Source organism: Falco biarmicus, chromosome 11 (genome assembly GCF_023638135.1).
Source record: "Falco biarmicus isolate bFalBia1 chromosome 11, bFalBia1.pri, whole genome shotgun sequence".
NCBI lineage: Eukaryota > Metazoa > Chordata > Aves > Falconiformes > Falconidae > Falco > Falco biarmicus.
In genome coordinates, this window is record NC_079298.1 from 22318208 (window position 1) to 22342744 (window position 24537).

The window sequence follows — 24537 nt, forward strand, 5'->3', positions numbered from 1 at the left end:
TTCCAAATATTTGGGTTCATAAGTGTGAAGTTATGCTATAAGATCTGGGATCCACTTTTTCCTTCCAAAATATGTCAGCTAAAGCTGTCACCTCTGTACTTCCATTTATGTGGAAAGTAATAATTTATGGCAACTTTTGGAAGAATACTGTTTCTTAATGCTTGGACTAGTAAAGTCTTTAGGATAAAGTTTTTCTGTTCACAGATAATTCAGAGAGTTTCTACTGATGCCGTATGTTGGCATTTATACCTCTAAAACTTAGAGAAACGCTATTCTGAGGTCAGTGGTAGTGTAATAAATTGTTCTTTATCATTATTTCTTTTCTCTTGTAGATTTGTTGCTTATTATTTACTACTGGAAGGCAATTGGTGACAAGTTTTTTGTAATACATCACTTGGCAGCTCTGTATGCTTACTATTTTGTACTGGTGAGTGCTCTATTTTCCAGTAACATAACAAGCAGATGACGTTGAAGACAATGCTTTTAGAGATCTCATTTGCTTAGTGTTTAAAATTTTTTTTCACTGGTTGGTGTATTAGTTTTGTGAAAGGCATATTCATATTTTGAATCATCATTATTTTCTAAATGGTTTTATCAGTCATTTGCGGTAAGTGCATGCCTTTTCAATGTTACAGTCCTTCAACAAAAAATGTGTAACTTACCAAAGTGCTGAAATTAAAACTCTTCTCAGTTTTTGCTGTAGAGAGACTTTGATAGAGGAGCTTTTCACATGGTTATAGAAAAGGGTTTCAAATAAAATCACAAGTGTGACTAGTTAGTTAGAAAGTTAGAAAGAAATGGTTTCAAGTGGTTATGTTCTGCTCTTATTTGCAGAGGCCATAGGTCAGTGATCCCTAGCTCTGGTGAATGTACTACAAACAGCTGGGTGTGTTTTTTCCTGGGATTTACACACACACACACCCTACCGCCCCCCCAAATCTGTGGTCATACAAACTGGTCCTCTGAGGCTTCTTGTTTAAGGTTACTTTGTGGGGAAGCAACGGATGATTAACTGTATATATCCACAAATATCTGTGTCATATGTACATTAAAGGAAAAAGAGGAAGAGAAGGATACTGTTGAGGATAAAGACTTGGTTACTCTTTGCTGCTGCTGGAATTTCTCGGAGATGCCCATGTGACTTGGTACAAATCCCATTGACCTCCAGAGTAATGCTTCTGAATTTCTTCTGAAAAGCTCATTCAATAAATAAATACATTTTATAAAATAGAATTTAGTTCATTTACCACATTTCTTTCCCTGCCTACTGTGTGAATCCCAGGATTACAATATTAAAAGTGTCGAGATGCCAGATTACTGTCAGATTTCCCATGTAATGTTTTAAAGAGGATGAAGTACACGGATAAGTAAATGCTCTGTTTCGGGTTGAAGATAATTAGATCTACTAATATTATCACGAATGAAAGTGAATTAGAGCTGAATACTAGAGAAATGAAAATACCACTGCCAAGGCTAATCCCTGATGCAGAAAATCCATTAGTTTTTTTCTGGAGTAGATAGAAAGCGTAGTGTTAGTGTGAACTTTTTAAAAGCAGTTATTATTTGGATATGTCTCTGTGTTACTGTCATTCTCTTATCTTCAGAGAACGTTATTCCTAAGTATCTTATTTCAAAAATTGCTTTTGAAGATAGGAGAGAATTTGATTAAGAACACAAATTTTCTGTTTGGTATTTGGTATACCAAATTCTATTTGGTATTTCAGTGTGAAATGACATGAAATGCCTGAAGTAGTGGGCATTAGCATGCTCAGGGGGGGAACTAGGAATCGTGACACGCACTCTATGGGTTTTTTCAGGAGACCTACCAAAATTTTTCAAAAAATCTTTCTATATCTGCAAACTGCTGCTTATCCAACCATTGTGTAACGGGATACTATTGCCAGCACAACCAAACGATAAAGCAGAGAATATGCTGTACTTTGTCACTTGGAGGAAAGGGCTCAGTTTACGCGTATCAGTGTAAATGTACCACACCATTACCTGGATGCTAGCAAGGAGAAGATGTGGTCTTCTTCTGACGGCCAGGGCACGGCAGGGACTGCTGCAGAGCTGGTGGAAAGGCCTTTGCCTGTCATGTGGAGGAGAGAAGGGCTCTGTGTGATCTTTCTGCTGCCAATTAAGAGCTGGGGTTCATCTTCACTTTGGCAAATTATGTTCCTAAAATAATGCAGAGACACTTTTCTTTAGCTTACAGTGTTTCTGTTCAGTTTGTTTAGACACTGAGAAATCCAAAAGGTAAAGTAAGGAACTACTGATTCAAGATACCTGAAGGACAACCGCAGCTTTTGTAGTAAACTTCATTTTGAAATTGTAAGGAAGTTGGCCACAGCTGACAAACTCACTATGAGTTTTAATAAGGAGGTTGAGATGTATCATTCTGTGTATACTTGAAGATTTTAATCAAGATTTCACATCTACATTGTTGATTTTTGTATCTCTATTTTGTTTTGCTAACCAGAGCAAAGGTCTGTTGGCTTATTTTGGAAACTTCCGTCTGCTTGCAGAGTTTTCCACTCCTTTTGTCAATCAGCGGTAAGTGGTTAGGGAGTTTTTGTGTAGTTACTTTAAATTTGAATCTGTATTATTATTTCTGTCACTTAAGAAGGATTTCTTTTTTGTTGAATGTCTGCTGAAAGGGAATTTATATATATATATTGAACTAAGGATTGCTATGCAGATAAGGTTTTTGCTATGAAGTTTTTTCTGCTATAGTTGCAACAGTATAACTAATGTATTCATACCCAAGTTCCTTTTTAGAGTAGACCTGCTTTCATATGAAATGCCAGATTTTTATGAAACTACTGAACACACACTTCAAAAATAATAATATTGGTGTTTAACCTCTGTATGTTTGTTTAATTATTATAATAAAGCCATAATTTTCAACAGGGGTTTTTCTTTCAGTATTATGGGCCAGGAAAAGAAGCAAGATAGCATTGTCATCAGCGTACAAGAATGGAATTGCATTGCCCTAGATAGTCTGAAGTTTATTTTGCAATACTGCACGTTTATAGATCAATATTAATATAGGCATATGAATACATAGAATAAACATTTATAATGTTATTTATTTACTTTAAAAATAGTTCTGTAGATTATTTTAATCCCTTAAATTGGAAAAACAGTAAAGCATCTAAATGGAATGGTTAATCTTCACACTTGTGATCAGAGAAGAAAGTGGCAGAAGGCTCTTTTGCAGACCTCAGTGGGAGTCAAAGCCTGATACGGCTTCTGGTTCTAGTGTTGCTACTAGAACTGGTGCTGTGAGTATCAGAAACGGACCGTGGTAACGCCATGTACAGCAGGTAGGGGAAAGCAGTCAGTGGAGTTTCCCGGTGCTCTGGGGAGGGTGGCTTCTCTCCTTACTCTGTAGCCACCATAACCCAGCTGGGGACAGGGATTTGCCCCAGGAAGACTTCACCTCAGAAGAGGGGCTTTGGTATAAGCAGTGCTACGGTTCTCTCCTCTTCCTCTGTTTTTTTGCAATGTAGGGTCAGATCTTTCAGCATATCAGCTGCCTGTTCCTTAAGTGTACTTTTTGGGGTGTATTTTTACTTTACTGATCGTACATGTGTGGCATCTGTTTTCTTTTCCAGGTGCCTGGTAAAGAAATGATAAGGTTTGTAAGGCAAATAGGAACTGTAATCCTCCTGCAAATAGGGTACTGAGTATTACCTGTTACTACATTATGACTGTAAACTCTGAAATATTTTATGAGACTTGACCATTCCTCAGATCTCTAAGAATAAAAAAGATTGTGCTGAAATCCCTTTAGATCATTAGCTTGGTAAGTGCAACTTACAGGAGGGTAGGGTGGGATAATGGAGCTCCTCAGAGGTTGCTTTCATTTGCCCACGCACAGTTGAGTAGGAGGTTATAGTCTAATGCAGTCCATGCTTCATGTGCACAGAGAAACCGAGGAGAAAATTAACACTTTAAACTTATTTTAGTAATACAAGGAAGAGGAGAGTAAGAAAATGGAAAAGGTGGCATTATATTTTAGGTTTCTATATTGAAATTCATGTCCTGGTGGATGGCTGTTCTCCCAGCTGACATCTACCAAGATAGGATTTCATCCTGGGTTTAAGTGGTACCTATACTGATGCTTACCTTTTGGGCTGGTGTTTGGAAGTATCATGGTACATCTGGCTATTAGAAGTAATATATGTTATACTTTTAAAATGCCTGTGGTGAGATCATGTGTCGTTGAATACCAACATTTACTGCTTTCTCAGAGAAATGGAAGTCACTGTAGGAGATAAGGTCCCTCGCACTAAGGGATGTCATCTCATTAGTGCATGAATGTTTGCGGTTTTTTTGGGGTTTGGGGTGGTTTTTTTTTTTCCCATTAAATTTGAAGAGAACCAGACCCTGAAGACAGTAAGTAGTGGATAATGATAATGACTTACATTGTCTCTTGTTTGCATTCTTAGTATTGCCAAAAGAGCTATTATTAAAATATAAGAAGATATTCTAATCTCAGAATTGTCTGTATTTGCTGTCTGTGTTGTTAGGGGTGTCTAATTGGAGGTTGTCTCCATGCCAAGCATTTAGATCTTTTAATGTTGGTATCAGCATTTCTGTAATCAATTATGAACTGTGGTGGGTAAAATTGTAATGATAACTGTGATGTGCTGACTGTTATTTTTTTAATTTGCTGGGAGAGGGAAGTTGCTAAGCAGGTGTCCAGTTGCCTATACTGGCACATCACAACATATCTTACAACCTTTTTTGATACTGCTTTTGGAATCTGCATCATATATGTCAATGAATTTGTAGACTCTGTTAGTCTGACCAAATATACCAGGTCTCTCTTTTTATCATCCCAGTAAGTGTTTCTGTGGTGAGGTATCCTGCTTCCAGGCTGAACTGCTACCTTGAAAGCCAGGATTTTAATTGCCTTAGTTGCATGTTTAATGAATTCCTGGACTTTTTCTGTTAGAGCTGGATGTCTGGCAAATCTTTTTAGTATATCTATAATTACCTAAGTTGTAATCTGTAGGTAATTAAAAATACTTTTAAAACCAGTTTTAAAACTGTTATTTTGTTAAATAGTTTTACCCCCATATCTTCTTGGAATGAAACTGATTATTCCACTTCCCCTCCCCATCCCCCATCATGAATACAGTAATTTTAGTAGTTTTCCTCTGGTCCTGTCTTTAACCTGCCACTGTTGCACAAATTTTCCTTGCTTTTATTCTGGTTTAAGTGTAAATGTTAAAGAATTGGAGGAGTTTGTCCCTTTTCCTAGGAATTCAAGCTGTAGGATCTGTATTCTAGGCAATAGATGTTATTCCTGTCTATTAGGGAATTAATATGCAAGATTATTATTTATTTTTTTTTTAAAGATCACTTATGACCCAGTAGTAGGAAAGGCTGGGGAGTTAGATTTATCTTTTTCATTAAGTAACATACCTAGCTGTGACATGATCCAGTGCCGTTTACAATGTCTGGTTCTGAAGTTCTGGTTTTGGGCTGAACAGAAGCAGTGAGAAAATCCTGAATCTGAGAAACTGGAAATTAAAGCTGCATCTAGATTACCATATCCAAATGCCATGCTAGAATTGCTTTCAGGGAAACAAATAGAATTTTAGTTGCCTATTGGTGCAAAATGTAGTAACAAGTAATAAGTCTGTATTTGTAATTTTAAAAGAGATTTTGAGTTATAGTGTGTTATACAATAGTCACTGAAATACACACTGGCTGTCAATTGGTTTACAATTCAAAGCAAGATTTTCTACGCATTGTTCTGCAATGTACTGGATATCACACACTGCTTAAGCGGGGAAAATAAAATGCAGCCAAGCAGAGGAATTTGTAACTAAGCCAAGACACAGTGCAGTTATTTAGAAATGATAAGGGTAGAAGCAATTAATAAAGTAAATCATTAATTAGAAAAACCATGACATAAAATCCTTTTTTAATGACATGGCTTCAAGTCTGCCTGGTATCTGTGAACAATTCTTTTGCAGGTGGTTTTTTGAAGTACTGGGATATCCCAAATCTTCAAAGGCCAACATCGTCAATGGTGTGCTGATGACAGTTGTGTTCTTCGTGGTGAGGATTGCCGTCATGCCTATATATTACAGCCATGTACTTTCTTCATTTGGAACAGAGGCTTTCCAGAGATTAGGATTTGCAGCCCAGAGCGCCTGGATTATCTCAAGTGTTGTCTTGGATGTTATGAACGTGATGTGGATGGTCAAAATTGCAAAAGGATGCTACAAAGTCATTTGTCTTATTGGACAGGAGGAAGCCAAAACGCATAGAAATGGAAAATATGACTAGAAATCATATGCATAAAATGAAGTTTCTGCTATGAAAATAATTTGGGTTCACTGAAACAGTGCACATTTCTGCCATGGAATGCTCCTTTTAAGGAAACAAGGTATTACCTCTGTACTGACCTTACTCTTTCCCTAGCCACACTGCCTGCACACACAGGGCCATGCTTTACGGATCCTGTCCAGTGAGGAGTAAAAGCAAAAGCTCACACAAATGAGTTCCACGTGTCTGTTCTAAACAGTTACAAGCTACTGAAATTAGAAAAGAGCAGACTGGTTACTTGCTTGTCCACCAGTGTGTTCAAAGTGTTTCACTCAGGTTTCTCAGATTAATGTCTTTTGTAAATCCCGTGAATACTGACATCTCTCTTTTTTTTAGAAAACAAAAAAAAATCCCCAAACTCCTGATACAGTGCAATTTTCCTGGCACGTTTCTATGTTTTCTTCTAGGAATAACAATCAAGATTTCATTCTTGACAACTTTTTAATTTTTTGCAAGAAAAGCTAAAATTGTAGCTTTGATTCTGTGAAGTCTTTTACTGCTTTTTGTTCTGCCTTACGTGAATGCAAACCAATTGGGGAGATTTATGAAATAATTTTATCTAAAATGCTGTATTATAAGACTACAGAATATTTTAAAAATTGTGAAGATTCTCTGATTTTGATGGGAAGGATTCACTTTTGCTGTGTTAGGTTACATGCAATAGTACATCTATGTTGCCCATGGAAATTTTTGCATAAGTTAATATGGTAAATGATGTGTGGAAACTGCATAATTCTTACTGGAGTGCTTTTTCTTTTGCTGCTACTACCTTTGAGAAGTGCTGCAGCTCTCCTCGGAGTATTTTTAACCATTGGCTATTTGGATATGAAGTTGAATTGTAAGGAGATAATTCTTCTGTATATGTGATATGTAATGTTTGGTAATATTTTTTTCTTTTGTGACAGAAGTGACCCATTTGATGTGAAGTGTTCATTTTTTTTTTTTGTCACACTTTCCTTGTTAATCGCATCAGAAATCTGAGTTTTTGACTGAAAACATTCTCTAAATAACTGTGCCAAACTTCTGTAAAGCTGTACGGTAATTCCATAGAATAATGACAGTTCACTTTGTAGACGACATGTTTTATTTTTTTTAAACCATGTTATTTGTCAGTAGGTACTCTGTTCCTTCTTCTGCAAACTTCAAGCTTTGGAGGTTATCAGGAAGTGATCTTACCACCTAGGAGTAGTCTTGAGTCTAATTTATAATACAATTTGAGGAAATCCTGTTTTTTATTTCTGAATGATTTTGAAGGCGGCATTTGCGTGTAGTTTGGTTTTGTTTTGCTTACTTTAAACCACATCTGAATTGGGACTGATTAATTTCTGTTCTTTTTCTTGGTGTGGGTTTTGTTGTTTTGGTGGTTTGGGGGGTTTGTGTGGTTTGTTTGGTGTTTTTTTAATGTTACTTATCTGTTATACCTTCTGGTAAGGTGTGCTGAAAGTGTCCATTTTGGCTCAGTACTTTAGTGCGCATCCCAATGATTGTAGCAGGCTGTTTAAGCGATTTATTTTTTAACGGAAAGGTAAAATATTTACCCTGCGTAGGCTGATTAGTTTTGCTCTTGCCCTGTTTCCTCTAACAAAGCTGGGTGTCGTGGTTTAACCCTGGCCGGTGACTAAGCCCCATGTAGCTGCTGAAACCGGGACACGGGGTGACATGAGCTCTCCCCGCTGTGGTTGGAGGTGCGAGCATCCCAGTACCGTGCTCTCAGGTGAGGGATAGAGCGTTCCTGTTTTCCTGGACTCTGGTGTCTGTAAGACCCCAAGAGGACTGCTCAGGCAGAAATGCCTTATAACCAGGGCAGCTGTGATGAGTGTAGTTCCCCAATTAAAATGATGCCAGGGAGCATTGTTTGGGCTAGTGTGATATGCACTTTTATAAGCCTAGTTCTACTGTTTAGCTGGGCAGGCTTTTTTCCAAAACCGTTTCCCAATCCTGCCTTGTTAAGGGAGATCAAGGATTGTTAATACTTGTGTTTTTTGGGTTCTGTGCTTACTAATACCTCGCAAGCCTACAGACAAAAGATCTGTTTATGCCTTGGGAAAGCTGGCAATCTGCTCAGCGGTGTGATGTGAGCGAGCGCGGTACCTTATTGGGTACCAGTAAATCCATAGCCCGAGAGCTGATCCTGTGACCTGCTTTGCTGAAAGAAAGAGTCTCCCTTTTACACTAATTTGCAGAATGTGGTATCTTTTAAAATAGTGATTTCAGTGTATCTAATGCAAAAGCTATGCTACGTATGAAGCTTCTGTGTTCTGTCACCTCTATGACTTAAAGGTGTACATTAAATGCTTTTTCCTCTGCTTTTTAAGTCACTAGATCAGGGAACCATTTTGTAATAGCTCGTTCATTTCCAAAATTAATTTTAAATCGAGTAAATTCAAACACTTTGGAGAATATGTTTGAAAGTAGAAGTCTGCTTTTGTTGTTCAGGAAGTAGGAGGAAAGAAGTTGATTGGGAGCAACTCTTAAAGGGATAACTCACAAAATTTTTTGAATTTCATCCCTTCTTAGCATTAATCTTTAACTTCAGGATTTAAAATCTTTTATTTTCAATGGAGAACATTAATTAAAATGGTCCATTTCTTTCACTTCCACATAGACTTGTATGTGATGGGGGGGGGGAAGTAGGTCAAGATATAATAAAATTATGTTAAAACTACATTAAAAACAACAACAACAAAAAAACCTACCCAAAACCCTGCACTATACACTTCAGGGAACAAGGCAACAATCCAGAATGAAAGGGCAGTGTGACGATTATTTTAAAATGTGTAAGATTTTGGAGTGCTATACAAAATTGGTGTAATTAAAACAATGTTTTGCAATGCATTAGGTTTAAATTTTCTAATTTGTTTTTTTTAATATATTGCAGTTATGTTACGTATTTACTATGTGTCAGAAGACAATTTCCTGATGAAAAAAAAAAATAAAATCATTAACACTTGTGTATTCAGCAAGAAGTGTAGTAAACAGGCTGCAAAGTTGTAATGTACTGAATACATTAGTGTAGGGCACTTCTTACCTGGCATTAAAGGCTTATAATACAGCAAATTAGATAACTGCAGCACCTGTTCTTCAATTGCACTTTATTATTTTAAAACTGTGGTGAAACATTGATGAAATTTAATGTTGCAAGCTTGTGTCTTTGCTTTTTTATGCAAAAAAGTAAATGCATGATAAGTAGCATCGTAATAAATGCTACCTGTAGAATGTAATATTCTCTTATTAGTGGCTTAAAGCTTCTATTTTTAACAGATGCATTGTCTAGTGTAAAAGCAGACTCTTGGTGTGTCACCAGGTGTCTTTGGCATGGACATATCAATTGGAAGGAGTTAATCCTGTTAAAATTGCTCAGATATCTTAGTTTTCTTTTCTTTTACATGCTTCAGTACCAGGTGACATAAAATTAGCACGATGATCATGGGAGAGTCTGTATTGATAAGGCTGTATGTAGGAATGCAAGTTTCCTTTTTTTTATGGCTTAACTTCTTCATCAAAAGATGAGTAAATACCACTTTCAGAACTACTACAGGGGAATGGCATGTCAGGTTTTGCTTTTACAATTGATTTGTGGATACGGTACTTGCAGAGAAGAAATGTATTTCAAATACTCATTTTCTCAGTGAGTGTATCGGTGGATTTCAGTGAAGTCGAGAGCGCCTTACACTACAGAGATGCTTTATGGGTTATCTGTGTGCATTCTTCAGTGGTAAGAATGACATCTCTGAAGCCTACTCTACCTCTATAAATACATGCTATCTTCAGTGAGCTCAATTTAATAACTTAATTGCTTAAAAAACAGAATCTATTGAATAATGAAAAATATCCTATGCACAGGAAAATGAGCAGAGCTGATTTTATATACCAGTTCTTAACAATGCCAAATTTTGTATTAAAATTTCTTAAATTAATCAGTGTCTGGAAGAGAATTACTTCCATCTTTACTTAGAAAATTACAGGAGAAGATTACTCATACTGCAGAACTAATGTTAACCTATGAGTAAAGCTTACACAAATGAGCAAATGCATTCAATCAGGTGGAGGAGAGGTGGAGGAGACTTTGAGAACATAAGAACAAAGATTCAGATGTCTTCCTACTGCTCTGGTTGAGACAACAGCAGACCGATACATAGCAGAAAGGTTTAGGTATTTCTATATCTGTTCACAGTGGAAAACTAATCTATTTACAATTTTCAAACTGTATAAAATGGGTTATCAGTTGTTGTTTGCTGTATGAAGAGGACTTTTTCTCTTGGACTTGTGTGTTTTAAGTACACGGACATACAAGCTTTCCATAAATAGAGAAATTTGTAAAATTGTTTTGTGATGCTTCTGCTGAACCATTCAGAGGAAAATAAAGGGCTGCTTGATAATTACTCCAGCTTAGGATCTGGTGCAGTGTTGGCTGTCAATAAAGCAAATAGAAAGGGACTAGAATTTTCAGACTAAAAACTGCCTGGAAGTGTTCCAGGCCAGGCTGGATGGGCTTTGAGCAACCTGGTCTAGTGGAAGGTGTCCCTGCCTGTGGCAGGGGGGCTGGAACTAGACAATCTTTAAGGTCCCTTCCAACCCAAAACATTCTATGACTTTGAAATGTATGGACAACCTTCTTGCATATTTTTAATAGCCTACTGTACAACCTCATTATCTGGCTACAGGGAAGGATTTGTTCCTGGTGGGGTTTCTCTGTCTGTGGAATATATCTGACAGCTGGAAAAAGAACAGTACTTCATTGCTGAGATCCTGACAGCAGTCAAATGGAAATGATGATCAGTATTCATGAACTTTAACATTCATCCAAACCCAGGTAAAATCTCTTTGTTGGGCAGGCCAAGGTCTGAGGATTTCCTGAACACAACTTTCAAGTTCTTTTTTTAGGGTAGAGAAGGTGAAAGATATGTGGGATCTTGGGATGTTTAGAGATCTGGAATTAAGCATCAGATCATACTTTTAGGTGACTAACACTTGATAAGGTTTCTTATGTGTTATAAATCTCTACTAGCTACCTCCTTTGACATTCTTGCTCTATTTATAATAACCAAGCACTTTATAGCTCAGTAAAGAATAGAAGGTAGCTATGAAGAATAAATTGTATTGTTTGGTATAAGAAATATTTTGGCAAAATTTCTTCCGAGATCAGTTTCATTGTGTGATGTCCTGCACTTGAGAGGGCATCTGATTATAACCACGTACATAAATTTTTTTAAATCTAGTTGTAAGGTAAAGGAAACGTCTTTAAAAGAGTGAATTATGAAGAGTTCAGCATGACTTGGTATCAACCATATAATGATTCAGTGTGCTATTTATAACTTCCCACTTACTGAAATTGAAAATACAAAAGCAAATAAAATATACTGTAGTGTATCTTTATTTTTAATCTATGCGTGGGATGTCAAACATTGTACTTGTCTTGTGGACAGGACATGCTTTTATGAGCCTATAAATATTTAAGTATATAAGAATCTGCACCCAAGTGGAAGATGTTGCATGTAAGTTTTTAGATTTTGGTATTTAAAAATCTGCTACGTTTGAAAGCAACATTTAAATATTAATACTAAGCTGTAATACATAACATTTTGAATGCAGGATATTTTGGATATTTTGTTTATTGTAACCCTGTTCAAGTTTCACAAAATAACCCACGATGGGGGAAAAGGAGGAAAAGGGCTAATCATGAGCTCGGCTATGTAATTTGCACACTTCATATGCACACATCCAAATATCCTGGATTTGGTTCTAGCATGCATATACCAAACAGTGTTTTCTTTAATATTGACAGGTACCTATATATATGTAGAATAATTTAACACGTAAGCACAGCTAACTTGATATAAAACCAAACCACAAAATCTCTTGGGAACAAATGAGTTACAAGTTAGGCATAAGTAACGGAGCCTGTAATTCAAAAATGTTTATATAATCTTCTGTCTAAGAAGAAACTTTATAAATGTATCTAACTTATGTGCAGAGCAAGGCTGAAAACTGTAAACTCTGCTAGACTGATTTCTGGTACATGTTGACAATCTGGTTTGCAGTAAATACTAATGCTGTCACAAAATGTCAGGATCACATTATTAAGTTCAAATTATAATGTGGCCTGATTGTAGTAGCAATCCTTATCACGGCACAAAAACTTAAAAATGCAATATAACAATTCTGCAGATCAGTGATAAAAGTAATCGGTTATGGTAAAGCAAATGATTAAGTATTATAAGTTTAAACTTACTTTTTATTATAAATTCTGAGTTATTTGTTTGCATTTCAGTGGTATTGTGAAGCATTTCTGTATTTTGTTTGAACAGTTTAGGAGCTTGCATAAAATGATACTGGCTGATTTTTTTTTTCCCCTTTGATATATGCAATAATGTCAATAAGCAATAAATTGCATGTTGTATGCAAGGTATCGGTACTTCATAATAAAGAAAAGGAACACAGTTTCTTACTTTGTGAATTTTTTCTTTCTTAATATGGTATTAGCTTATGCACCCATAATGAATGCATCATGAAGGAACAGTTTTCTTTGGGTTCAGTTCAGAAACAGCTGGCTTATATGGTATCTTGAAGTTCTGTGCCACATCTTTTTTTTAAAAAAGAAAAAGAAGAGGAAGGAGTATGGGTTCTGAGCCACACTGTTGTTCAGGTGGCTGGACTTCTAAAGCCTGAAATTCTATGTAGGACATCACTGGGGCCAGGAATGTAACTTACACTGAGTTTTGTTGTGTATAGAGAAAAAGCTTGCATTGGATGGTATGATTATGTTGCACTGTGTTGTAATGTCACATGTTTCAGGACATAAGCTGGACAGTTGTCTGAAGGCTCTAGGGATAAAGAGCTACTCTTACGTGGTTGGTTGACCTTGGCTGGATGGCAGGTGCCCACCAAGCCGCTCTGTCACTCCCCTCCTCAGCAGAATGGTGCGGTGAGAAAAGACGAAAAAACCTTGTAAGTTAAGATAAAGGCAGTTTAGTGAAGCAACAACAAATGTTGCACACATGGAAGCAAAGGAAAACAAAAGATGTTACTCTCTGCTTCCCATGATCAGGTGATGTTTGGCCACTTCCCGGGAAGCAGGCTTCAGTACGCGTAGCGGTTGCTCTGGAAGACAAATGCCGTAAATAACGAATGCCCTGCCTTCCTCCTCCTTGCTCTTCGCTTTTATATCTGAGCAGATGTCATACGGTACAGAGTATCCCTTTGGTCACTTTGGGTTAGCTGTCCTGGCTGCGTCCCCTGCCAAGACCTGCCCCCCCCAGCCTGGGGTGGGTGGTTGGAGAAGCCGTGGTGCTGCGGGAGCCCCGCTCAGCAGCAGAACCCCAGTGGGCTGTCACCGCCAGCGGGCACCGGTGCGAGCGCAGCACTGCAGGGCTGCTGGGGGCTCGGCCAGGCCCAGCACATGCTGCCAGCGTATTCCAGATGTGATGCACTACACGGTCCCTTTCTGAATGCTAAGGTGGGCAATTAAGTTCCTTAATATGGCAATTCCTAGATTCTGTATGTGCAGTGAATATATGCGTAGGGAGCGAGCATCCTTAGAGGAAGTTGCTGCAGTTTCTTAACCACTGGTTTCCAAGCACAGGAACTGCTTGTGGTTCTTTGAGTTTTCTTTTATATCATGCAATGGTTAAACTACTAGAAGAAAACGCAAAGCATTCCAGTGGGTTTTACTTTTATCATCTCGTCTTTTAAGGGGTATTTAGTTCCACTTGTAAATTATATTCTTAGGATACTAATTTTACACTGTTAGTGTAGAAAACTACTTATTAACTAGTCGGTCTCTTTGGAAGTGACAGAATGTCTGGCAACGTTATTTGGGGTCAGATGCTATATAGGTCAGATTTCCAGCCGCTTGAGGAAGGACAATGGGGGCTTGGTGGGAGACTTTCGATTGGCACGGGGCAGCTTGCAGCACTGAATGGTGGAAAGGAAGGGCTAAGCATGGCTGGGAACAAGGGCTGCCTTTCAGTGAGCCATTCTTAACCTGACAAATCCAACAAATCTTGCTTAAAGTGTGGGAAACATGCCTCGCCCCAAGATGTAGGATATAGAAAGTATTTTGTATAGCCACTTCTTTGTCACGTTCTGGTGCAAAGTTGCTCTTCGTTTTCTCCCAAATTTAATTTTATTACTCTCTTCTTGCTGAAAAATGTTTTCTGTACTTTTATTGGTGTGATAATTCTGCATTAGGGTTTTAAAACTTATTTTTTATTTAGTCTTCACAGTGCGTATCTGTCACTTTTTAGATGGTGGACTACTGTTGTATCTTCTTATTTTGCTTTGCTTTTCTGGACTTCACAGTGCAGCACACTTAAAGGTAGATTGTGTGCTTCATTGTGATCTTTGTGTTCTTTGTAATGCTTTACCTTGAGGAGAAAGTATTTGCTACTTGACTTGTCTTATAAAGGGTGAAAACTATTGTCTATACAATGACAATAAGTAGTGCAGTTGTTGCTTCTGGTGGAGTGTGATGGTGGGAAGCAGGGGGGCAGCATATTGACATCAACAACATCATGTCCTTTGAGAGGAGGGTGTAGAACCAATTCCGTGTTTGAGAACATCAGAGAGAGAAAAATGCGTTTTTACCTTAAGAGTCGTTCTGCCACTGTCTTGAAATATTTGGAAGCAGAGGTGTCAGTTGGTCTGCAGGAGGCTCTTTTTATTAAACTGTGTTGTCAAGTGCAGCAAGTGAAAACTGAAATGGTTTATCTTGTTTAGTGCTGCTTTTACACAGCTGTTACTGCGAAGAGTCTTAAGAGTTTTCAGCAAAGCCAAATACGCCTGACACTTGGGCAACGATGGAGGCAATAGTGTTGTTCTCTAAGGTGTATGATACTCAGTTACTCACGTGGTGCCACTTTCCTAACTCAAGTTCTCTGTATGCTGTGCTAATAATTCCTGCAATCAAACAATTTCCTTCTGCATAATGAAGATTATAAAAAGGGCAGAAATGAGTGAAAGGATGGGTATTTTATATTGCATTGTATTTTTTTTAATTCCATGTTCGCACCAAATGGCCACGTCCTTGTTAATAAGAAATACCCAATTTTGAAAGATGGTATGTGAACATGTTTTTTGAAGTATTCTTGAGAGGAATGTATAAAAGAAGTTTATTAATTCAGGTAGCTATGTAATTTGAAGTAGCACTTGTTAGAACTGCCTTAGTGTGATTTAGAATTTGTCTTTATTCATCTTCCTGATCTTTTTCAAGAGAAATGGGCGATAATCACTCATTTCTTTCTTTACACCAAAATACAAACAGAGAGCACAGGAGGCTCCTCTTCCAGACTTTTAACTGGGGATGAAAAAAACCCAAATTCATGTAATAACCGGGCCGCTTGAAGCTTAAATGCCTCCCTACTTTATTTCTAATTGCCCCAGTGAAATAGGCTGTTTCAAAAAAAATATGTTTTTTGATCAGTTCTGATTGTTACACATTTATAAAGAATGTTTGTTTTGTGTCTCCCCACCCTGCTTTTTGTGCTTGACAGCCTATTGAGACTCCAGGTTGTGGGATGAGCATTGAAGTAGTCGTGCAGGATTAGTGCTCCCTCTTACATCTGTTGCTCAGAAAGGGACGGGGCAGGAGCAGGAGTTGCTCTGGTGCGAAACGAGCTCCACGTTGTGCACCACTGTGCTGCAGCGTTAGCGCAGTACTGCACACGTACAGCTAGCTGCGTCTCCTGGCTCTGCGGCGACGCAACGTTCTCAGTGCGGCCTGCAGCGCTGTGGTACTTGGCTTGACGAGTTGATGTTTAAAAATCACCTTAAGGACCCACGGTATCTCTGTAGGCTTAAAGACGCGAAGGGGTGCACCTTCTCCGTGCGCTGCTGGCGCGTGCACTGTTTCTAATATGCTTCACAACACCATTTTGCAGGTGTGAGGGATGATGGGTCGCCAACGACACAACGTGAGGCCAAGCGGTGACCCAGCCGCACGGGGGCCGCCACCGCGCCCCGCCGGCTCGGAGCCACCTGCGTGCGCGCGGCCCCGCGGCCTCTTCCCGCCGCGCGGGCTCCTGAGGTGCCTGCGGCCGTGCCCCGGGAGCGCGCTGCGGGCCGCCTCCGCCGCCGGGCCCGCTCAACGCCGCCCCGCCCCCAGCCCGCGCGCGCCCGGCGGGCTCGTGCGCCGCAGCCCTGTCCCCGCCCCTGCCGGCGGCGGGCGCATGCGCGGAGCGGGCGGGCGGCGCGGCGGTCTCGCGAGGGGGCGCGTGGCGGCGTGCTGCGCGCGGGGCCGCGCTGGGGGCCGGCGGCGGAGGCGCGGGCCGGGCCGGGCCGAGCTGAGGTGAGGGGCGGCGGCCGCGGGGCGGGGGCGGCGGCGGGAGGCGGGCGCGGCGGGAGGGCGCAGGCCACCGGGCCGGCCGGCTGGGCTCGGGGGGCGGGCCTGACCTTGCCCACGGCCGCCGGGTCGCTCACGGCGTGTGTGGCGGTGCGGCGGTGCCGGTGCGGCGGGCCTGGCGGGGGGCAGGGGGCGGGCGGCGGGCAGGTGCCGGTGTCCCGGGCCCGGCGCCCCCTGGCCCACGCCGGCCCGTTCGCTGTTTGCCCTGGCGGCCGCCGCGGCCTCTCATTTAGGCTGGATGTTTATTACAAAGACTTTTTTTTTTTTTTTTTAAATTTAATTTTTTAAGTTGTGATGTAGCAACCTAACCTGTACTCGCGTTCACCTTAATAAATAACCAGCGTAGTTTTGTATTATTGGATGTTTGTTTGTTTGTTTTTTAAATTTATTTTTGGTTTTATAATTAGAACCGGCGTAGAACGGGCGGCCGTGCAGAAGCCATGGGTTTGTCGGCCTCCGCTCCGGCTGCTGCGGGCCAACCGCTGAGTGCGCCCCAGCACCGTCAGGTGGCATCTCCACCGTCGGAGTGTCCAATGCACCAGGAAAAAATGAGCGGTAATTATTCTTGAAACTTAAGTGAAATAAACTCTTTATGTGGAAAACAAAAAAATATTTGGGGGAAAAAAAGAAAGTGACCCTACAAATAAAAACTTGAGGTTTTCTTTTAGCAAAAATATCTCTCAAGTAATTGTTCATGGAAAGGAGTCAGTTGTTCTCCAGAACAGCGTGCAAGCTGCTTTGTCAGCAGAGGCACTTGGTGCTTGCAGTAGGACCTGTGGGTCACTCCCGATTGTCATGTTTCACAGGGGCCCTGCAGGTCTGTTCCCATCCAGTTGTACATCCACAAAGGGTCAGGGAGCTGCAGGAGCCCCTGTGAAGGTGGTAGCTGGGAGCAGGTGGTTGTCGCTAGAGAACATGCATCTAGAAAAGGACAACAGAAGGGTGGGCTAAAATGAATGTCTGGAGAGAGAGGACATCAGCATTTCCACTGACACAATCAACATGTGTTGGATTAACATTGCTGTGGAAATGTTAAGTGCAAACAGTTTGGTATAGGGGCCAGCATGGGGTGGGGAATGAGCATTCAATGACTATGCAGGAAACTTAGTTCTTACCAGGGTGCTGGGTCCTGAAATGCAGGCAACGTAACAGTTAAAACTTGTAAAGCTTGGAAGAAGCAGCAAAATTCAGTTTGTATTTACATGAGTATTGAATGAACTGTTTTCCATTTCCTGTCATATCTTAAGAGTTTTCATTTTGTGGCAAAATAGATGCTATTTTTTTCCTGTATTTCAGGTTGTCCAATGCACATGAAGACTCCTGATCATAGAACTGAGAACACAGACGATGTTCCTGCACATCAAGAAAGAGCGTATGAATTTGTGGCGTGTCCGGTGAAGTCTGGTGCATCTGAAATGAAAGATGACATAGATCCTAGCAATATGGTAACTTTTGCTTATTTCAGATGTTTTCTAAAGTCTTGTTTCTTCTGAAACGCTATCCTCAAAATGTACGTAGCGGTAAATGTCTCAGGTGGGAACTCTGGCAAATAACTGTTTTGAATACTGCTTTTTCTCGTTGTATGTGCAAATATTTTTATAAAAACAAGTTACACTTTATTTAACCATTTCCTTCAGATCTGCACCTTTTTGATAAAAGGTGGTTTTCCAGTTTGTAAATATCTTTTGCTGCCTATTTCTGTTTGTTAATTACACGCATGGTTTTTATGCTACAATAGTGGGTTTTAGGTTCTGTGTAATAGCAGTATGGGTAAGTTCTGACTGAGGCCTCTCCAAGATTTACTTTGATTTACAAGAAGCACTGCTCTTTTAAAAAGTTTAGGCAGAAGGGTTCCTTTAGTCTTTAGGTGACTTGTGCAAAGAGTTCTGCTGCAAAAGAGAAAGATAATTTTAGTGGACTTAAATAAAGGCTGAACTTCTTGATCTTTGTAGCAGCTGACTGAATTTTTTTTACACTTTTAAATTTTCTCAAACACTGTAAAGTAAAAAAAAAAAAAGTCACGCTCTGGTTTGTTGTTGATTCTCCTTGTTTTCTAGATGCCACCTCCTAATCAGCAGCCATCTCCAGGTCAACCATTTCCATTGTCAACTGTTAGAGAAGAATCTTCCATTCCTAGAGCACATTCTGACAAGAAATGGGTCTACCCTTCAGAGCAAATGTTCTGGAATGCTATGTTGAGAAAAGGGTAAATACACTGTGAATTATCAGATGGAGTCTATGAATCTGAAATCCATGAAGTAATACAATTAGTTATTATTCATCGTTTATTATTTAAGAGTTTATAACTAGCTGGTTTTAAAATTACAATTTTTATATCAACAGCTTTGTTTTAAAGGGTGAGCTGGTCTCAAAGGCCCATGTCTCCTCTAGTGATCAGCAAGATGGTAGGGAAGGTCAGACAGCTGCCACTAGCTCAGAAAATTTTATTAAAAGTCAGTGCATAGCTATAAACAAATTTTGCATGATTGCCAGCTTTCAAACTCAGTTGGCTTCGTGCTGTTCCTATAAACTGACAGTGAAAGCTCTGTGATTGTGAGAACAACTAACTTGACTTTACAGAATTGCTAAAAATGTGAAAATTGTTTGACAAGTAGATGTTTTTAATTTTCACAAAAAATCAGTGTAGGCAAGATCTAAGTGAATGTTAAATGTTTCCTGTGGCCTAAAAAACCTTCTGTGCTGCTGGTTCCTCATCCTTTTGTAATGGTTTGTTTGTCATTCTCAAACAGATCAACTGTAAAGGCGGTTACTATTAAAATATTAATTTCTTTGTTTACACATCAGTATTTTTCTTAAGACATTATGTCATAAGCAGTCTATATTGAACACACAAGTTTTGATCCTGTAAACACCTAAATGTGTTCAATGGCATGTCTGTTGAAAAGGAAGCATGTCATAGCGCAGGGTCAGAGAGATGAAAGGCACTTTAAGTGTATGCAGAATGTATTGAATACAGGAGTTCTGTGCATTTAGGAATGCAAGTGGGATTTTTCCTAAGCATTTTTACGAATACCATGGATGTGCTGATGTTTGCGCGCTGATAACTTTCTGATCAAGTTAAGCTCTTAATTTAGCTGTCTAGAATTTGTGGATCTCTATGATGATAACTTTGATAACTACACTTTTACACAGAAAATGAAGTGGTTCTCAAGATGCTTAAGCAGATGAGCCAGAAGTTTCTATGCTTGCTTTGTGTCTCTGCATAAAACCTTAAATCTCTTGATTCAAAAGCCCATCAGATAAACTGAGGAAGGTGGAGTAGTTATGCTGTAATGCTTGTAAACCGTTTTCAAATTCTTATTTTTTTAGGTGGAGGTGGAAAGATGATGACATAACAAGTGAAGACATGACCAACATTATTAAGATTCACAATCAAAATAACGAGCAAGCTTGGAAGGAGATTTTGAAGTGGGAAGCTCTTCACGCTGGGTATGTACACATGAAATGAAAAGCAAATCCTTTGGTTTAGCTCTTGCTTTTGTAATTCTTTGAAAGTAGAATGTCTCTTCACTTTTCAGAAATACTCTGGTGCTGATACACCTCAAAAATTTTTGTCTTGTAAGAGCCTGCATTTTCATTAATATGGAAGAAGATTATCCAGAAGAGCTTAACTAGAACTGAATAATTGTTAAATTGGTAAAACTCATGAACGTTTTGGTGGGGGGGGGTGTATAATGTGAATTTGGAGAAATTAGCTTCTTACCGTATCTATTTGGGAGTTATTTAATTGAAATCTTCATGTTATGAAAAATATATGAGATGTAAACTTAGATTAAAAGTGACAGGTGTAAAACAAACTCACTTTTTAGGTCAGTATAGTCTGTGCTCCTAGAAGAGACAGACTAGTTTAAGTATTTTGCACGTAGAAATTTTCCTCTGAAATTCCATGACCTTTGTTACAGAGTAGTTCGGATTGCGGTTTTCTGTTCTCTAAACTGTTAAGTCTATGGATTAGATTTGCTGAGAACTGCTCTGTTGAGAAGTTACAAAGTGATGTGGAGCGTAACAAAGCTACTTTTACCTTACCAGCAGTAAGTGCTGTCAGAAGCTGGGGGACTTTTCAAACCTTAAAAAAAAAAAAAAAAAAAATCTGGAAGCTGGTTTAGATCACTTGTAATTATTTTTTTACTGTTGCTCTTTCTAATATTTGTGTTTTCTGTTACTAAACTGAATTACCATAGTGGATAAAACACTTGAAATAAGACTTTTAAAAGCTAAAACCTGTTTCCTTTTTTAACTGCGTGCACAGGGAATGTCCCTGTGGACCATCACTGATGCGGTTTGGAGGCAAAGCAAAGGAGTATTCACCAAGAGCCAGAATACGTTCATGGATGGGGTATGTTGGCAGGAGAGAAGGCCTTCCAGTGAGGTGGGAGGGTAGGGGCATGTGTCTGAAAACATGGCGTAGAGTTAATTTTAAGATGTCTCAGAACTGTTAAAATTACCAGAAGACAGAAGTAGTGGGGATCTTATGTCAGTACCTGGATAAATAAATCTTAAATAGGACTTCCACTCCCTCTCCCAGGTTCCTAATAACTGTTAAAATATGTGTGTGGTCTGTTACCTGCCTTTCCAGATACGAACTTCCCTTCGACAGACATGACTGGATTGTTGACCGATGTGGGAAAGAAGTGCGGTATGTTATTGATTACTATGACGGTGGAGCAGTAGATAAGAACTACCAGTTCACTGTCCTGGATGTTCGCCCTGCATTTGACTCTCTCTCAGCTGTATGGGACAGAATGAAGGTAGCTTGGTGGCGGTGGACTTCCTAACTACTCCTGTGGTGTGTAGTCGAGAAGTAAACCACTTTCCTCCTAGACAAAGGATAAGTGAATACCGGGACTTGAAACAGAAGTTCACTGCAACTGTCATTATTTTCATCATCACCACTATTCTTTGGGGATGGGAAGGGAGAATGGGGAAATCCATTGTTAAGTACACTGATGCATTATGGTGTTTTGAAATAATAAAATTAAAGCAGCAAAAACATGTATCTTAATTTTCTTAAGAGCTGGGAAATATTTTCTTACTTAGTTGCAGATTCTGCATAAACTTTCCTTTACATTTCATGACTCCAGTGCTGCATCAAATACATTAGGTTTCTGATTCTGACTGCAGCTTTGAGTATTACTTAAAGAGTGAAAACTGGAAATTTCGTAAACAATTTCATATACAAATAAAAGAGTATTTGGATACTTAGATGATGAATAAAGAGTAGAAGATCTGGACTGTTCCAAATTGCATGTTTTAATAACTATATAAAGCCATGTAATTGTTTTCAAATGGGCACTTTACCTGTTCAAATACATACTTCCTCAGAAAACTTCAGTCAAGTTTATTCTGTTAAAGGAAGTATAGTATAGTATGAATATTTTTAAAGGTGTGTTAGGTTGGAAAGGAAAATATACTCGGGCCTTAATCTGCAATTTATCTTTGAACAGAAGAACATCTGTTAGAAACAAAATGAGTGTGAGTGACTTTTAAAACAACGTTTCTAAAAGGAGATTAAATTGATATTTAATGGCTATTTATTCAAGTAATTTAAGAGGTTTGTTTTCTGATGTAAGAGAACTATTCTTTTAGTATTTTCATGTCTTTGTTGTGTGTCCCGTAATGCATTCAGGACAGAACTAAGCCTTATTTAAAGAAACTGTCATGCAGTGCATCTGTATTTTGCATCTTCACTTCATCAACTGTACCATAGTGAGTTTTTTTTATATAATATGGAATTGCACAACGGTGTATGACTACACGGTCATACATGTTTCTGCATAGTAATTATAGTGAGACTTATTACAGATGTTTATATAACTTGGCTAAAAGGGTATCAAAATTGCCAAGAAATAAGGTTGATTTGAGTGCTTTCTAAGAGTGATGCACATTAATGGTGTGCGGATTAAAGATTTGAGTAATGTTTGTGCTTAATAAGGGAAAATTTACTTTTTTTTTAAGTCTTCCACTGTAATAGCTTTAAATTTGCATGGCTTGGTAAATCTCAGGTGCCACATACCCCTAAATTTAAATTATTCCTCCCTTTCAGCATATATATTACTTTTGAGAAGGAGTTTTTCCTGCAAAACACTTGAGAATGGAAGGAGTAAGAGCATCATGTTGTAGTTTCTCAGATGGGGGGAGAAACTTCCTTCAGGAAACTTCACAACCTCAATGGGGAACCAGCTGTACATTCACTTCTTGAAAGTTGTGATTTTTAACTGACATTGGAAGCTTTTTCTTTTTTCCTGAGGGGAAAGCCCCTCAATGTTTCAGTACCCAGAAGTCCAGAATCCTAAGAGAAAACTACACTCTTACCCCTATCCACTTTCCTCATTCCTTTTTCACCTTTTTAGTGATTCATATATGTATTTACATATATATATATATAAAAATGAAAAATAGTTTGGGGCAAAAACCCCCTCCATCTGAGTGGGCCATGTATATATGAGATACGTGAGAAGAATGTGAGCTTGTATGAAGCATATCTGATAAAGAGCTGCTCTTCTCTGTTCTAGCGTGAAGACTGAGGCTTACTGTTTTTTGGGGTGGGATTTTTTGTTTGTTTGTTACATACATTGGGTAACTTGATACATGTAGATTCTGCATTTTTCACAACTAGATATGGAAAAGGTACGCCAGTGTAAGGAGCGCTTCAGAAGCTTCAAAAGAACAAGTTTGCTTTATTGATTTTGGAAGCATGATGTTGAGTGCATTATGGAAATTGTAATTGCTGCTAAATCTGGTGAAAGGTGTCACATGCTACTTGATGCGTTTACCGTCTTCCGTTATGTTCCATCTCACATAGATTCAAACCTGTTCTTTTCTGTGCTACTGTTAATGAAATATACTACTTTGTCATCAAACTACAAGAAGAATCAAATAAATGTACTTTTCTTAATTGTGGTATTTGGTGATCATATTTTTAGCTGTACAGATTATTAAGATGAGCTTTTGCATGTGTCATGAGATTATAGTCTGTTACAACTAATCATATCTTTGAATAGATGTTACTCATTTATTAGGTGAATACAGAACCAAAACCCAAGGACTAAATTCAAATGTTTGCCAAGCAAACCAACAGCTCTCAAGAGTAAGAGCATATAGCAACAAATTCATTCTTAGTCCAGCTAACTTCTTAGGAGGGGAATGCAAGGAATTTTTTTTTCTTTAATCCTTAAAGTATGAATGAAATTAATTCATTTCTACAAGCAGTAAAACTTAAGTAAACATGCAGTTTTCTCTTTTAGGTTTGGGTTACTTTATGCATGATGCTAGCAGTTCACAATTTCTCAGAATATGTGTGTCAGAGAAATTAGAAGTCTTAACATAAACTTGAAAAACAGTGATTTAAATTGATACCTTTCACGCTTCAGGAAGATGTTTTAACTGTAAAACTATTGTTTAGGCTCAATTAAAGATAGTGTGTGTGTATGTGTGAGTGTATATGCATAAATAAATACATTTATATCCTTTCTTTGTAAGTACAGAAAGGTATGGAGAGTTCGTGAAGCTCGAAAAAGTGAAGAAGTATCCTGACAGGCCCTTTCATGGAATTCTGCAGCAGCGCCAGGTTCCCAATCCCAGTCAGGCTGAAGCAGAAGTTCAGAACCCAGCATCTCAAACCAGGCTAACCTTGGGTACATGCAAAAGGGAAAAATCTGGACACTGTAACTACAGCAGGGCCACTTTTTAAATCAGTTGTGCATTTAGATCGCTAAAATTCACCTGTGTTCTGCTTTACAGTGTCAAAGCCCTGCTTGACCTATTGCGTTTGACTCTTGCAGTTAAAACAAGTTAGGAGAGAGCTCCTGTTCCGCAGCTGAAGATGCCTC

The 24537-nt window shown here is 38.9% G+C and overlaps 2 protein-coding genes across 5 annotated transcripts in view; both read left to right on the forward strand.

The window, feature by feature from the left end:
* TLCD4 (TLC domain containing 4) overlaps positions 1-12788 on the forward strand; it is a 45752-nt gene extending 32964 nt beyond the window's left edge. For all 4 annotated transcript variants that reach the window (XM_056355180.1, XM_056355177.1, XM_056355178.1 and 1 more), the window contains exons 5-7: positions 333-427; positions 2480-2553; positions 5994-12788. In XM_056355180.1, coding sequence (XP_056211155.1) covers positions 333-427; positions 2480-2553; positions 5994-6309 — 485 coding nt within the window. In that variant the 3' untranslated portion in view covers positions 6310-12788. The remainder of the gene's footprint in view (positions 1-332; positions 428-2479; positions 2554-5993) is intronic.
* A 3738-nt stretch (positions 12789-16526) lies between these two features.
* LOC130156619 (holocytochrome c-type synthase) lies at positions 16527-23603 on the forward strand. Its single transcript, XM_056355183.1, has 7 exons — positions 16527-16633; positions 17095-17242; positions 17984-18132; positions 18745-18893; positions 20018-20137; positions 20958-21044; positions 21285-23603. The coding sequence occupies exons 2-7, from the start codon at positions 17128-17130 to the stop codon at positions 21481-21483; spliced, it is 819 nt and encodes a 272-aa protein (XP_056211158.1). The 5' UTR covers positions 16527-16633; positions 17095-17127; the 3' UTR covers positions 21484-23603.
* Positions 23604-24537: the final 934 nt, after the last annotated feature.

Coding starts and splice junctions, on each gene's coding strand:
- LOC130156619 (XM_056355183.1), top strand. CDS start 17,128: ATGGGTTTGTCGGCCTCCGCTCCGGCTGCTGCGGGCCAACCGCTGAGT. Junction 17,243..17,983: donor GCACCAGGAAAAAATGAGCG/GTAATTATTCTT, acceptor CCTGTATTTCAG/GTTGTCCAATGCACATGAAG. Junction 18,133..18,744: donor ACATAGATCCTAGCAATATG/GTAACTTTTGCT, acceptor CTTGTTTTCTAG/ATGCCACCTCCTAATCAGCA.